This window comes from Protomyctophum bolini (genome assembly GCF_963924005.1).
Source record: "Protomyctophum bolini genome assembly, chromosome: 5".
In the NCBI taxonomy this organism is placed as follows: domain Eukaryota; kingdom Metazoa; phylum Chordata; class Actinopteri; order Myctophiformes; family Myctophidae; genus Protomyctophum; species Protomyctophum bolini.
Genome location: NC_137866.1, coordinates 23,524,786 through 23,539,626, shown reverse-complemented (window position 1 = coordinate 23,539,626; position 14,841 = coordinate 23,524,786). Strand labels below are relative to the sequence as shown.

At 42.8% G+C, this 14,841-nt stretch overlaps 2 protein-coding genes across 6 annotated transcripts in view; one reads left to right on the top strand and one right to left on the bottom strand.

Annotated features, from left to right (window-relative positions):
* itga5 (integrin, alpha 5 (fibronectin receptor, alpha polypeptide)) overlaps positions 1-7,000 on the top strand; it is a 45,872-nt gene extending 38,872 nt beyond the window's left edge. The window contains 4 exon segments of the mRNA XM_080764551.1: positions 1,571-1,684; positions 2,501-2,602; positions 2,876-2,998; positions 4,046-7,000. Of these exon segments, the coding sequence (XP_080620677.1) occupies positions 1,571-1,684; positions 2,501-2,602; positions 2,876-2,998; positions 4,046-4,129 (423 nt within the window). The 3' untranslated portion in view covers positions 4,130-7,000.
* A 4,005-nt stretch (positions 7,001-11,005) lies between these two features.
* Positions 11,006-14,841, bottom strand: part of rapgef3 (Rap guanine nucleotide exchange factor (GEF) 3) — a 33,205-nt gene continuing 29,369 nt past the window's right edge. For all 5 annotated transcript variants that reach the window (XM_080764502.1, XM_080764505.1, XM_080764501.1 and 2 more), the window contains 5 exons: positions 14,286-14,373; positions 14,001-14,065; positions 13,829-13,883; positions 11,720-11,791; positions 11,006-11,504 (listed from right to left, as the gene is read on the bottom strand). In XM_080764502.1, the coding sequence (XP_080620628.1) occupies positions 11,386-11,504; positions 11,720-11,791; positions 13,829-13,883; positions 14,001-14,065; positions 14,286-14,373 (399 nt within the window). In that variant the 3' untranslated portion in view covers positions 11,006-11,385. The remainder of the gene's footprint in view (positions 11,505-11,719; positions 11,792-13,828; positions 13,884-14,000; positions 14,066-14,285; positions 14,374-14,841) is intronic.

Below are 14,841 nucleotides of genomic sequence, written 5' to 3'. Positions count from 1 at the left end.
CTGATGTGGTGATTAACATTAAAGGGCTTGCAGCCTTGCACTGGCCGAGGTGGGGGGGTGGGGGGGGGGGGAATGGAGCAGAGTGGACCTTGGAAGACCCCTGGAGAGGTGGAGGAAGGTGGCTGTTATGTCAGCGATGCATGCAGGTTGCCTCATAGACTGCCCTCTAATTTTGCACTCTGGGTGTCGTCGGGCTCAGCGCCCCCACACACTGGCCCCATTGATCCGCCTCAGCTGCAGGTATAGCCACTCCATCTCGCCCCTCTTGTCTTCAGGGCTACCTGTTTCGGTCAAAGACCTCTTTGTCTGTCGGGCCTGTCGCTACCAAATGTCCTCGTTCATCAAGCCCCGCCTGATGACATGCTGGCATAAAGGAGCCTTATTCTCCCGTTTCGCCAGACCGTGCACTTTTGTTTTTATGTCCAGACATCTCTCTCTCTCTCTTTTTCGACGAAACAGGATAAAGTTTGCTAGTGTTTGGTGTTGTCGTCAGTCCCGGTTGTCTCTGAGCCAATGCATGAGAGCGGTTCATTTTTTTTTAAACTAAATGACTTGTCAAGGATTATAATTGTTATATATATTCATAAACATTTACCGCTCGTGTGTTTGCTCGGAATATGCTGTAGCCCTGTAGTTATTGTTTATTTAATTGGTAGTTCATTATGGTTATTATATATTTTGACATGATTATTAATCATACAGTAGCCCCTCGCATTATATGCCTTATTTTATGACTAATGTGGGAACAGCCCATGGCCACATAATCCCATTTGGGGTTTATATATGGAGGGCTTTGGACTGTGGCAGCTTTGCCACTGGACCATATATTGATTCTGGGTCCACAGAACCCGCCGGCCTTTACAGGGCCTTCAAGGCCCCCGTGGCCTGGGGCATTGGGGAGGTCTACCAGGAGGAAGTGGAGTGGGCTGACATGCTTCGCGCATGCCTGTGTGCCCGACTCTTTCCGCTTTTGCCCTCCTCGGTGTAATAAGTAAACTAATGCCCTCCCGCAGGAAACCCACCAAAACCTCTCCGTCTGGGGGTGGTCTGGCTATAACAGCAGCTCTAAAGACAACGCAGCCTGTAGACCAAAATATATATATACGTGTTTAAAAGCGCCAAGCTGCATTATGGGGTTCTAATTAAGATGGTGTATTCTACAGCCTTGTGAAAAATGGGCTGGTTTTAGTGGTCGGGCCATAATGTGGAGAGTGGTGACTGCATGCTGCATTTTTATAGTCTCGTGACATTCCCTCAATCTCTCTCTAATTTGAAGCAGGCCTGGAATAGAGATCATAACATTGGACTCTTTGTTATATTTATTTGGCCTGCAACATTAACATCGCTGTTATTTTGCCTCTCCCATATCACCACTTTAACTCCTGTCAAGTTTTTAGTGCAAGCATTTAATGACTGAGTTATGTTTTGCGCAACGGGAAATAAAGTTGCTGTGATAGGAAATGAAGTAGAAAAATCATTCAGTTTTCAATTACATTATGTGTCATTGCTATGTGTCATTGCATTAACATTGTTTCTCTTCCCCTGTTTTTTGCTTCTTTTTTTTCTCCAGTCGTGCTCTAATGTGGAGTGCTGGACACTCCAGTGCAATGTTGGTCTTCTGGAGAAGGGAACCACTGCCATCCTGAAAGTTCGGTCCCGCATCTGGGCAGAGACCTTCACTGAGGTTTGTTGGCGTAGAACCCTCACAAACGCACTAAACATGCACTATACTGTACAGACACATGTTTCCACCAGATGACAGAAGGGCACGGTACAGGAAAGGCTGTGCTGTGCACTCTATCTCTGCGTTGGTGTCTGTGTATTTTCTCATGTCAGGGGCTTGGCAGAAAGTCAGTAGCCACCATGCTTTAAAGTGGCAAGAAGGAAAATATCAAGACCTTAAAACCTAAATTCTGAAACTGGCGAAGACGGATATCCAGTCAGTCTTGCACACATGATTGTATTGACTGGCTGTCAGCATTGGCTTCAGGTCCTTCAAGGCATCCAAATGTCTCAAATATTTTTGCTCAATGTCAGAGAAAGCAGCAGCTAACTACAGTAAGCGTGGAATGGCTCTATGCTGGATTAATTGCTTGTGTAGTCAGGTATTTTTTAATGTAGCAGTAAAGTGTGTGTGTGTGTGTGTGTGTGTGTGTGTGTGTGTGTGTCTACTGTACCTCTACAAAGGAGCGAGGACCTTACATGCTCCTCTACTGTAATACAAGGCTTATGAGTGACTGTATTGAAAATTCATTAGCTGGTGGTCATGGCCTCTCATGATTGGAATGTCACAGTGGCTTTTCTGTGCAAGTTTCATCAGATTCTGTGAGACTTTAGCACCACCTACTGTGTACTGTATGTAATGCAACTCATTCACCCATGTAAGCTTAGTTCCTGGTAATTAAACAGTACAATGCTGTTATATATATAATATATAATTGTAATATTAATAAAGTATTTTCAGGCAGGTCTAAAATGTACCATATTTCTCCCTCTTTAGAATCCGTATAAGAGTTTTGTGCTAGAGTGTCTGGCCAGGTACAGCGTGATGAAGATGCCATATGCCATCCTGCCCAAGTACTATCCCATGGGACAGAAAAAGGTACTTGTGCTCAGTTCGCAACTACATTGCAGTATTTACTGTATGTTCGTGATCGTTTGAGTTTAACCCATTCTGGATGGGAACCCCTTTTGGTGTTTTAACTAAGCATTATGTTATACTTTAGCTATTGAAAAATAGCAGATCTACAAGCTCATACGAGCTTGTAGGTCTGCTATTTTTGAAAAATCGTAAAAACGCAACTTTTATTTTTATTTTTTACGTCAGGCCTAAATGAGTTTAAAAACGGAGGACTAATGCTGTGTTGCTTGTCAGGTGGTGACTCCAGTGGTGTGGAACAAACCAGACAGCCAGTACAATGTTCCTTTGTGGATCATCATTCTGGCTATCCTAGCCGGATTGCTACTCCTGGCTCTCCTGATCTACGTCCTCTACAAGGTCGGTGTTGCTCACACTCAAAGCTTTATTCATACCATCATTGTGTGATGGCATCACTTGCCGAAAAGGACATTTTCGAAAGTTTAAAGTCAGTTATTTTCAGCAAGCAAATGTATACATTTACATTTCTTAACAAGACATGTTACACCAGGGGTGATCACCAGTAGATCACAAGGGCTGCAGGTAGATCACATGACATGCCCCTAAAAAAAGGATAAAAAACATATTTTTGGCATCTGCCACTTTAATTAATGTGACTTGATTCATTGATTGACATCAAAAAGGGCATGTCAGCTCAAACCCACAATGCAATATTTTGTTTTCAAGAGTGTTGCTGTGCACAAACATCAGTAGCATTACAAATACAAAAAACTACCTACCTATTCCATTTCTCCATTCCAAGTGCATTTGTCTTATATCTTTTTTTTATATATATATATTTTTTATCCCACGATTTTGTAACCCATTTTTCACCCCTGTGTCAATCATCTAATGTGATCCTGGGCTCTACACACCCTCCACCAACCTAGTCCCCATATATGGGGGACAAGGGGAGAGCAACGGACTTGAACTCATGCTTCCTTCATGCCTGAGTGTCCAAGTTGCTCCTTTACACCTGACAGGGGGGAGTTTCCCTGGTTGGATGTAGCGCGTGGAAGGAACACGTTATTCCAACCAGTTCCTTTCCCCTCCATCAGGCGCCCCGGCTGGCCAGGGGGAGGCAGTTTAGTGACCAGGATTACTGCATGTTTTTTGTGAGGGTACCTACCCTTGGGGACACGGGGAGAACATATATATCTACTAACAGCACCGCTATTCCATATTTAAACTATTTTCAGCAATGGTATAATATTATTTTTTCGTTAGGTAGATCTTGTTGAGCCAGTCATTTTGAAAGTAGTTCTCAAGTCAAAAAAGGGTGGGCACCCTTGTGTTACACACACTACACACACTGTTTATATAGTACATTACATAAACCATGATCCATAAAAAACCTAATTGAGAATTGAGTGTTCACTTCTTCTTTCTCACTCTTTGTCCTTGTAGCTTGGCTTCTTCAAGCGATCTCTGCCATATGGCACTGCCATGGAGAAGGCCCAACTCAAACCACAGGCTGCCTCTGAGGCCTAAATCAGCACCAGAGCTTTCGGAACCACATAAACTACCCATATGATTGCAATGGAGAAACATGATGAAAGAGAGGGATCAGGTTGCAGTTGAAGACTTAGGAGGAGAAAGACCACTGGAACTCCACTATGCTGCACTAGAGAAAGATAAAAAAAACAAACAAATATGAGGTCTCCAAACCAAATGAATGTGCTTTATTTAATATATGTTTTTTTGTTTGTTCGGCCGGTTGGGATTGTTACCAAGTAGACCTTTTTTTTTCTTTTTCAAAGTCAGACTGCTTTGCGATGAACATTGGACTGACCATAACCTGCCTGCTGCACAGGAATTGCAGTAACAGGCAACATTGGTCCCATAGCATGGATTAAGGAAGACGTCTGGTGTCTAAAAGACTTCTCGGTTTTGAGATACCCTGTGAGAGAGAAGACCTCTTGGACACTTTTGAACCGACGCATTTTGGTGCTAACGATGGCGCGTTCTCTCCTAGCAGGATTTGGCCACACATGGCGGGAAGGCGGTGTGAATGTGCAAACCTTTTTGTAGCATAAGATGGACCTCCTGAGAGGTTCTGTAACGCGTCACAGAGGCCACAAAGTTTCGCTTGAGAACATTGACCTGACTGACAGTCACAGAGAGGGCATATTACCAGCCCAGCTTTCAATACCAAAGTTGTTGTTTAATAGCTCAGATTTTATTTTACATAATTCTGTGTATCTTACATAATTTATACCCAAAGTGCTACCAAAGTGTTCATCAAAAAAGATCTCTCTCTGCCTCAGGTTGGTGGACGGTGCTGGGTTCAGCTGTTTTTGCACTCAGAGGAGAAATCTACTGATGTTACCAAAAAAAAAGAGACGCCAAAGACTGATCTTCCTTTGAGTTGTTGACTTTGACTCCTACTGATGTCTCGTTTGCTTCAATCCCAATTGTACGCAACTCAGAATAACCAATGCTCGCGTCATTGTTGTCTTGTAGTCAACTGGGATACGACTGGAACCACCACAAACCTATGGAACCTCACAATTGGCTTGAAACATTGTGGTGCTTCTGTCGGAAAGCTTGCCTTGTGGTTTCGCCTATTTGCGAAAGATTTAGCATTAACTTAACAATATGCCTCGGCTAGGTCTAGGCTTGTCAGTGGCAGCATAGAGACTCTGACACGAGTAAAGAGAAACCACAATATGGCCATGATTTTAAGTAAAGACTTGACAATCTATTGTAGCCTCCGTGGAGAAGAAGCGGGTGGCTTCAGTCTCACTACAAGTAGGATCGTGCCAGTGTGGTGAGCCTGAGGCCATTCTCTGACTATAGTGCATGTGACACTGTGAGACAATGTGAGTTTGATTGTGCTTTCAGGTGAAAGTAGCCTATGTTTAGAAGGGCAGCATACAGACTATAAGCAGGAGGAGTTATTCCAACGTCACCACAAGGCTACAGCCATAGCCAGGGACTGAAGGTCAAAATGCCTTGTATTTGGTTCATTTATATGCCATGTAAATAGGTTTCATGCGCCTTTAAAATGTAAATAGTCAATGTCTGCGAGAGAGAGTGTCTGCAAGCGTGTGTATGCAAGTCTGTGTGCACTTGCATGCGCCCATGTATGTGCGAGTGGTGTGCTTTGTGAATGTCTGTTGTGTGTGTGAATTTGGCATATCTTTCTCATTGCTTAGTCCTGTCCGTCGCCATCAACTTTGTCGCTGACGTCAAGCGATTCTTTTAAATTCTTGTTAATATTAGCACAAGTACCATCAGTGCATTGGCTGTTCAACTACAATGACAGAAAGTAGGATAACTGATGACCATGGTAGCTATTCATCTATGTCGGTGAATAGAGAAAGACTAGAGCCTGTTTTATACTTCATTGTACAATGGTTTGTAAATCAGGCGGAACGCAGCCGTCCACACATGTTGCATAGCATACCAGTTAGTACCTCAAACAAAGGGACAGCAACTAGGCACTGGGAACTAAAGGTTGTTTGGAAGTGCAATATTTGTATTCACTTTTGTTAGTATTACAGTTTTGAAGGTTTTTATTTGTTTATTTTGTGAGCGAGTTGATAAACCGTGTGTGTGTGTGTGTGTGTGTGTGTGCGCGCGCGCGAAGGGAAGTGTGTGTGTGTGTGTGATGGGAAGTCTGTGATGATAACCATTAAGACCTCCTGTAAGGATTTCTGGCTTTTAAACTATTATTACAAAGCACAAGCAATAGTGCAAAACCTCTCTTTTGAGAACGTTTCCCACTGCAGATGTACTCACCACTTCGCTTCTGCACCACTTTTCTGTTTTGAGTTGTTTTAATGCCACTGATTGAGAGTGAAACATGGCTTCTAATGACCTGCACAGCACATCTTAAGTTGAGCTTAAAGAATGTTGATGTAGTGTGATAATTTATGTGCAGTGCAGTTGTTTCGCCTGTGCAAACACCACCATAGTATTAACCACATAATGTGTTGGCTATGTTTTGCCTCATTACACTTTTTACAATCCCCATTGTGGTGTTCAAAGTTCTAAATGGCCACTTCATTCATAATTGTCATTTTTCAACAGCGTCTGTATGGTTATACTAATAGTTACATATGGACTGATGCCAACCTATTTATAATGAAAGGGGATTATTATTCAATTTCTTTCATCATCAGGAGAAGGCACTGGGTTTGTATTTTTTTTTTAATGTTTGGTCCCATTATTGCTCTCCTGAACTTTTTAAAAGAAGTTGTACATATTTCTGAAAGGAGAGTATTATTTTTTTTACTTCAAATGACAAACGTATTTGTTGTGAATAATTTTCTCCCCATATTGGGGAGATTGTCTTTTGAGGACATGTTGTACCTGCTATGGTTTGTATTTTAAATAAAATAGTTCCGTTTTTACAGATGTCTTGAGTTTATCTGAAAACAACTCAAAATAATTTATTTTGAAAATAACATACTTACACACTTGGCATGTTTAGTTAGTTGCCTGCCTACCAAACATTGTTGTGATAATGTGCTCTGTACAATCGGTTTTGAAGGAAAGAATGATATACAAATATATACAAATGATGTAAATGATACCAGGCATCTAGAAGTGCACACTAATCTAAACTCAGCCAATGAAACATTTCTTATTAGCAGATTTGTTTCCCCAATATATATAACACTTGCCTCAAGGCATTCACCAAATGGGACAGTGACATCATAAACAAACAGCCGAACAGCAAACAGCCTGTAACTTGGAGTATTATTAGATGTTTATCCCTAAATTTCCACGACACACTGCTAAGATTAGGTGTTCAACTCTTATTGGGCCCACTTGAGTTATGTGCACATGAGTCATCCTGCTACCCTAATAGACAGGGGTGCATGAGCACCTGGCCGTTCATTCGTGCTCTATCTCCGACCAAGCCACACTTCCACCACACATCTCTCTATGCAAAATAAAACCTGCACACTCCCACAAAAGACATAGACTACATTGCATTCGCCAAAAATGTCTTCTTTACTGTTTAAATATTACTTTTCTGAAACACGCTATTCTTGCTCAACCTCAACAGCCTACGTCAGAATCGTCATGTTGGCGTCTACTACGCCAACTACGTTCACTTAATGGGGCCAGTCCTTCACAGTGACACACGCGTTAGATCAACCACGCGACCGGGATGGTTTCTACCCCTCAATGTCGTGCCTACTCTACACTGCCATCCGAAGGCCCCTCCCCCTTTCACTGCTCCTGTGTGTGACCTGTGAACTACTCTCTGACTGCACTGTGGCTTGATTTATATGTGCGAGGTTGAAATGTAATGCACATAAATTAATTATAGGTCCAGCAAGCAAATCATGATTGTCTGTTTGTGCTCAATAGGTCACCATCACATTCCGATTTTAGGTGTTGTGTTTTCTATGACATTTATTTGGGCCAGTAGTTTCATATCTATCCTTTTTCCGACCAACACAGAACATGCTAACGGTGTTAGCGCGTTAGCATCCATCTTGCTTTTGATTTATATGTGCGAGGTGGAAATGTAATGCACATAAATTAATTATAGGTCCAGCAAGCAAATCATGATTGTCTGTTTGTGCTCAATAGGTCACCATCACATTCCGATTTTAGGTGTTGTGTTTTGTATGACACTTTGGCCAGTAGTTTCATATCTATCCTTTTTCCTTTGACCAACACAGACCATGCTAACGGTGTTAGCGCGTTAGCATCACACAGCTTACAGCGTCAGTGTTGCATGAATACTTTCAACCATGACAATGCCGACTACTTTTGCTACACACACTTCCCAAGGATTATGGAGATGTCTTTATTTTTTTTTTAAGGTTGAGAAATGAAATAATTATGGTCGTTTCTAATCTCAGCATTTCACAAGAGAAAGACGTGGATGTCTTTCGCTGCGCTGTTGGCGTTGCCATGTCTCATAGAAACAAGTAAATAGGTATTTAAAAGTAATCCCAAAACAAGCGCATATAACAGGGGTCTGTAACCTATTTTAAATGAAGTGCCATGTTTTTATTTTCTAGATAGTGAGTCAGCCACAAGCTCACATCACAACAATAATCCATGTAATAATCACAATAACAATACTAATAATAATAATCATAATAATCCTGCTACCCTAATAGACAGGGGTACATAAGCACATGGCCGTTTATCCAACAGCTTTCTCCGACCCAACCACACTTTCACCACACATCTCTATATGCAAAATAAATTCGGCACACTCCCAGAATACATATAGGCTACATTTCATTGAAAGAAATGTCTTAATTACTGAATAAATATTACTTTTGTCAACCACGCCATTGTTGCTCAACATCACCAGCCTACGTCAGAATCGTCATGTTGGCGTCTACTACGCCAACTACGTTCACTTATTGGGGCCAGTCCTTCACAGTGACACACGCGTTAGATGAACCACGCGACCGGGATGGTTTCTACCCCTCAATGTCGTGCATTTGCTGCGCCCTTCTAATGCTGCGCCACGCCTACTCTATACTGCTCCATGCGACTCGAACAGCGTCAGCAGCAGCAGCTCCGAGCCTCCGTCAGAAAGGCTGCCCACAGCACTGCACAGCCCCACACCCAAATGAATCGAATGAATGAATAAGGCGCTTATATCGCTATTGCTCAGTGGATGGGACATTTACATTAAAAGCAATCGGATGGACGCGTGGATAACGGCATGGTTGTGTGCAATCGGAGGGAAAGCTTCCATAATCCATATAGCTTCCATACTAGCTGCTTCAGACACAGGGGAGGGGAGGGAGAAATAGTGCGAAATAGCGCTTATGCAACAATTACCCTAAAACACAAACACCTCAACTCGATGTCATTGTGAATAAGAATTTCGAGCGAAATAATAATTTTTGGAAGGACACTTTCACCCAGTATGAAGCTAAATGTGGAAGCCGTGTGTGTCACACCAAAATGGCTGACCTATAGAATCCTGTAACCAGCCTCTCGCACTGCCTGCGAGTTGGCTCCGTCTAAGGCTCCGTCTTATGAGCAAATTTAGAACTTCCGGTCTGACAGCTAGCAGATTTAAGACATCCGGTTGCTTTCAGAATAAAATAAGATTATTTAATTCGTTAATTAAATAATTTTTACATTACATTATTAGTATTATTATTACATTACAGTTATTGTAAAGACACACATTATGTTTCTGTGTAAAAATAAGTAATTAAATAACATAAAAAAGTTATCTAAATGGATAAATGCTATTCACTGGAGTGCATGGACTTTATAAAGTGGACACTGGACAAAAGACGGCTCCGCCAGCCAACTATCTGGACATACCCACGCGTTTGGGAAGATGTCCTCTACCACCCCACAGTCTCCGCTAAGCGGGAGAGGTGTAAAATTCACAGCAGCAGAGCTTCTACTGGGGTCAATGCAAAAAAATGTACCGTTTCCGGACCCAGAATGGACACTGGACAAAGAGGCCTCCGCGAGGCAACTATCTGGACATACCCACGCGTCCGGGGAGATGTCCTCTACCACCCCACAGTCTCCACTAAGCGGGAGAGGTGTAAAATTCAGAGCAGCAGACCTTCTATTGGGGTCAACACTCAAAAAAGTGCCGTTTCCAGACCCAGAATGGACACTGGACAAAGAGGCCTCCGCGAGGCAACTATCTGGACATACCCACGCGTCCGGGGAGATGTCCTCTACCACCCCACAGTCTCCGCTAAGCGAGAGAGGTGTAAAATTCAGAGCAGCAGAGCTTCTACTGGGGTCAATGCAAAATAAATTACCGTTTCCGGACCCAGACTGGACACTGGACAAAAGACGGCTCCGCGAGGCAACTATCTGGACATACCCACGCGTCCGGGGAGATGTCCTCTACCACCCCACAGTCTCCGCTAAGCGGGAGAGGTGTAAAATTCAGACCAGCAGACCTTCTATTGGGGTCAACACTCAAAAAAGTGCCGTTTCCAGACCCAGAATGGACACTGGACAAAGAGGCCTCCGCGAGGCAACTATCTGGACATACCCACGCGTCCGGGGAGATGTCCTCTACCACCCCACAGTCTCCGCTAAGCGAGTAAATGGGTGCTTATATTTCTATGTGAAATGTGGTGATGCTGGCATCACAATAGATGCCAGCATCACGCTGCCTCCGTCTAATAAGCACATTTACAACTTCCTGTTTGGAAACCGAAACAGATGCTTCTGACATTTGCCTGTGCGTGCTTAATCGTTGTACTTCTGAACACATTTCCCAAATCTCAGTGATTTATCCACACATCGCTCTGTGTGTGTGTGTGTGTGTGTGTGTGTGTGTGTGTGTGTGTGTCGCGTCGCCCTCCAGCTGCAATTGCGAGTGTGCGCTGTGTGCAGGGCACACTACTGAGTTTAAAACCACAGCTGAAACATGAAGTGGAGTCTGTCAATTCCCGCAATTTCCTTCTTCCCATATTGCGCTGCAACGACACTAGGATTGAGCCCCCCGAAGGGGGGCGAAATTCTAGTGATAGTGAATGCTTTTCAGGTAAAGGCGTCTGCAGACAGCAGACTGCATGTCTGCAAACCTTTTCAACAGCCCTAGGATATCCAGTACAAGACAGTACTGTGGTAAGGCACTAGAGGTCGCTGCAACCCACACTGCAAACTTTGTTCATTCTGCATTGCAACCTATTTTTTTACAGTCTATGATTGCAACCCAGGTCCAGGTTATTGTAGCTGCCAACAACAGTAGTGACTGACGACACTGAATTGCTTGTCGATCCAATGTCCATTCTCTGATTCAGAGATTAAAGGCAGTGACTTAGGTACTAGCGTTCCATTGTTCTTGACAGTTGCGTTAGCGAGCGCTGATTATCAATCACCTGGAGGTTCTGAATGTACTGCCGGATGCTGGTTGGACTCCGCAGTGGCAAAGAGTGGTCCGAGTCTATGCAAGAAGAGGAACATAAATGGACTTAATTGACCCGACAGACACATGAAAGCCCTTTTGGAATGCTCTGCACTATTGTGTAATGATAACGTTCTCATAGTAGTCTAGCGCCTATAGGCATGATGACGAGTTTATTGGCCAATGGGGCCGGGGCCCTGTTGGAATTATATGGAGAGTTTGTTTAATTCTTGTTATTGTAAATGACATCTTACATGTAGATATGCGAATAGCAGGTGCCTCTGGAAACATTCGATCTGCCAAACTCTTCTGTGGTGAAGAAGGTGCTAATGAGAGAGAGAGGGAGAGAAGCCAAACTGAGTTCCACAATGGTTCAACCAACAGAGAATCTTTAATTGATGTTCATTGAAAGTGACTGACTGAACTCTCTGGTCTGACCAACGACTTTGCTGCACAGAGGATCTAGATAAAGGGCCCCTGGGCCACCAACATGCAAAGGGCCCCCCCCTTGTTTTTGGAGACCTCCCTCTGGAAGCCTTATGGATAAGGCTTGTATCCTATGATACAATCCTATGATGGTTTAGGACAGGGGTTTTCAACAGGTCGTCCGTGGAGGTATTGCATTGTGGTCCCTGACCATGCATTTAGTAATGTAGGATTTGTTTTGTTTTTTTTACATTTTCTTTCTACAAGTTGAGAAACGGTGAACTGGAATGACCTGGTGACATTGATGACCGTCCATGCAGTCATTTACTGACAAGTAGGTGGTCGAAGTTAAAATCTTAAAATCTCAAGAGGGGGAAGTTCACCGGAATGTCTGGATGAGTCATTATTATTAGGAAATTATTAGTCAATGGACCATTGGTTGAGAGTTGAGACTCAGTGGGATGCATAGCAAGTGATACAAAAGCACTAATTTTTTATCCCATATCCCCACCCAACACAACAATGGTCCCCAGGTTGATTCTAAGTCAGGGTGGCGGTCCCTCATTCACAATCAGTTGAAAACCACTGGTTATTTTATTGACATGATAAGCCCATTTACTGGCAAAAGGTTCAAAGGTAATAACTGTTATTAACTTTTAACTTTTTGGGGGCCCCTAAGCTTGAGCCTCCGTGTGACGGCAACGCGGTCACAGGGGTAGGCTGAAGCTCAGGGGCCCCCCTAGCTCAGAGGCCCCTGAGCCCAACATAATCCTCCCTGATTGGGGCCTGAGAGGGCTGGCAATTAATCACGTTTGCTGTTTTTAGGGAATTGAATGTTGGTGATCTATGTCTGATGTTTGTAGGATTTGTTTCTTTAATGTCTGATGTGGAACTGAACTGGCATGTGGCACTGGCATCATCATGTCATGTATGTGGCACTAGGGGTTTTATTGTGACAGGCAGTGTTCCACTCTTGGTCAATATTCCTATTTGTGAAGTGAGATCATCATCATTATTAAATTCAAGAACCGCTGTCTGTCTGTCTGTCCTATTCCGGGTCACCAGTGAAATGCATGTTGGGACGGCTTCCGGGCCACCAGTGAAATGCATGTTGGGACGGCTTCCGGGCCACCAGTGAAATGCATGTTGGGACGGACACAGATTAATACTGGGACACACTTTTCCGCGTAACAGACCCACACAACATCATTTGCTGTTCATATTCAGAACGGGTAAGGACTAGTTTCTCCAATTTGGTGAAGTCTTTTTTTTGGAACCCATAATTCGTCATAAGTCATATTCAATACTGTTTGGACTAGTAATGTGTGTTCTTGTGTAAATTACATAATGCCTATTCAGATGTTGCCACCTAGGAGAGCTTGTTTAACATTAAGTTCCCAGCTGGCTCCCCCATGGTGTTGGCCTTTGATTATCTAGTCAAGCGTGTCACTTTTCTTCCGATGGCGTTGAGGCCGTTGGAGGGTCTCAGTGGCTCCTGCTTTGTACTCTAAACCAACCGAGGAAACATCACATCATCCGTTGTGTCTCTCAACTTCGTTGTTAGTCTAGGATATCTCAAAGTATCTGTACAAAGTAAGGACTAGGCCGGTGTCGAATATTTCCAACAGCTTCTCACATGGTTTGAAAAGAATGTGAACTGATCCACTGAGGTATTTGTTTGGTGAAAGGCCAACGTTCAAGAGAAATGTATATGTGTGTTGATCATATTTTTAATAACGACAACATCAGCACCCCCATTACATGATTAATGTCAACACGCATCCCAGGGGGAAATCCCTGCTTTGTCTCTTCCCTGTTATTCACTTTCATATTCATTCAAGTCTCATTGGTGATGTGCATCTGATACAGTATTTATCTCAGCATAGCAGTGAGTTTTGAATTTGATAGTTTTAGCCCAGCCGGGCTGATTAACTCACTGTAAGGCTGGCTTCTGCATCCTCGTACTATCTTCACTGTCTTGGCAATCATGCGCTGCAACATGAGAGAATGAAGCATTCAAAGATCAATCTCCATTATGCTAGTGGAGCAATGCCACAGCTTCAGCAATTAAAATACATTTTCATGTGTCAACTATTCTATTTATCCTACCATCTTCTCAAAGTTGATGAGTTTTTCTGTGTAGTTCTTGTTTCCCTCATGGATGAATGTCATATCTATGTACAGAAAATAACACACGTTAGCAGTGAGTATAGCTTGATTTATACTTCATCATACGCTTTGTGAACTTGTTGGGTACGTCTGCTGTTTTTGGCATGCGATGGAGAATAAGCATATCTCAGAGTAGTAGTCATTGATTATTGCTGTTGGTGATATTGGTGTTGTGTGTTAATATCACTAGGAGCTAGCTATATCTATATACACGAGGTAACTTACCTTTTAGCAGCAGAGGCATGAAGGGGATGTAAGGTGGACTCAGTTTACCCACAGCCAGCCTGTAGGCTCTGTGGTTACGTGAGGGATCCTAATTGGAACAGCAGGTAAATAAAGGAACCTTAGACTGGAGACTTTCTTTTAACAGTGTATGAAAAGTGTTTTGCTGCTTTGGGGTACAGACAATGAAACATTAATTTATATAATGTACTGATTAGAGTCCAAATGATATATCGGTTTGGTCGATATATCAGCCATTACTTCACGTTTTTGACGGCATCAGTATCAACCCTGTTAGCCGATCAATATCAACCTGGCACAAACATTTGTCAGGGTTAAATAAAATAAAGTACAATTTTATTGAAAAATAAACTTATTTCTTTTTCTTTCTATTGTTAGGTTAAAATAATGCTCTCAAATATAAACTTTTTATATATTTATAATTTTTTTAAATTGATTTGAAAATATTGCACTTTTTGAAGAAATATCAATGGACAGTTCTCAAGCATTTTCCAAGTCATAGATGAGAGCATTGAGTGTAGTGGGCAAATGTCTCTTA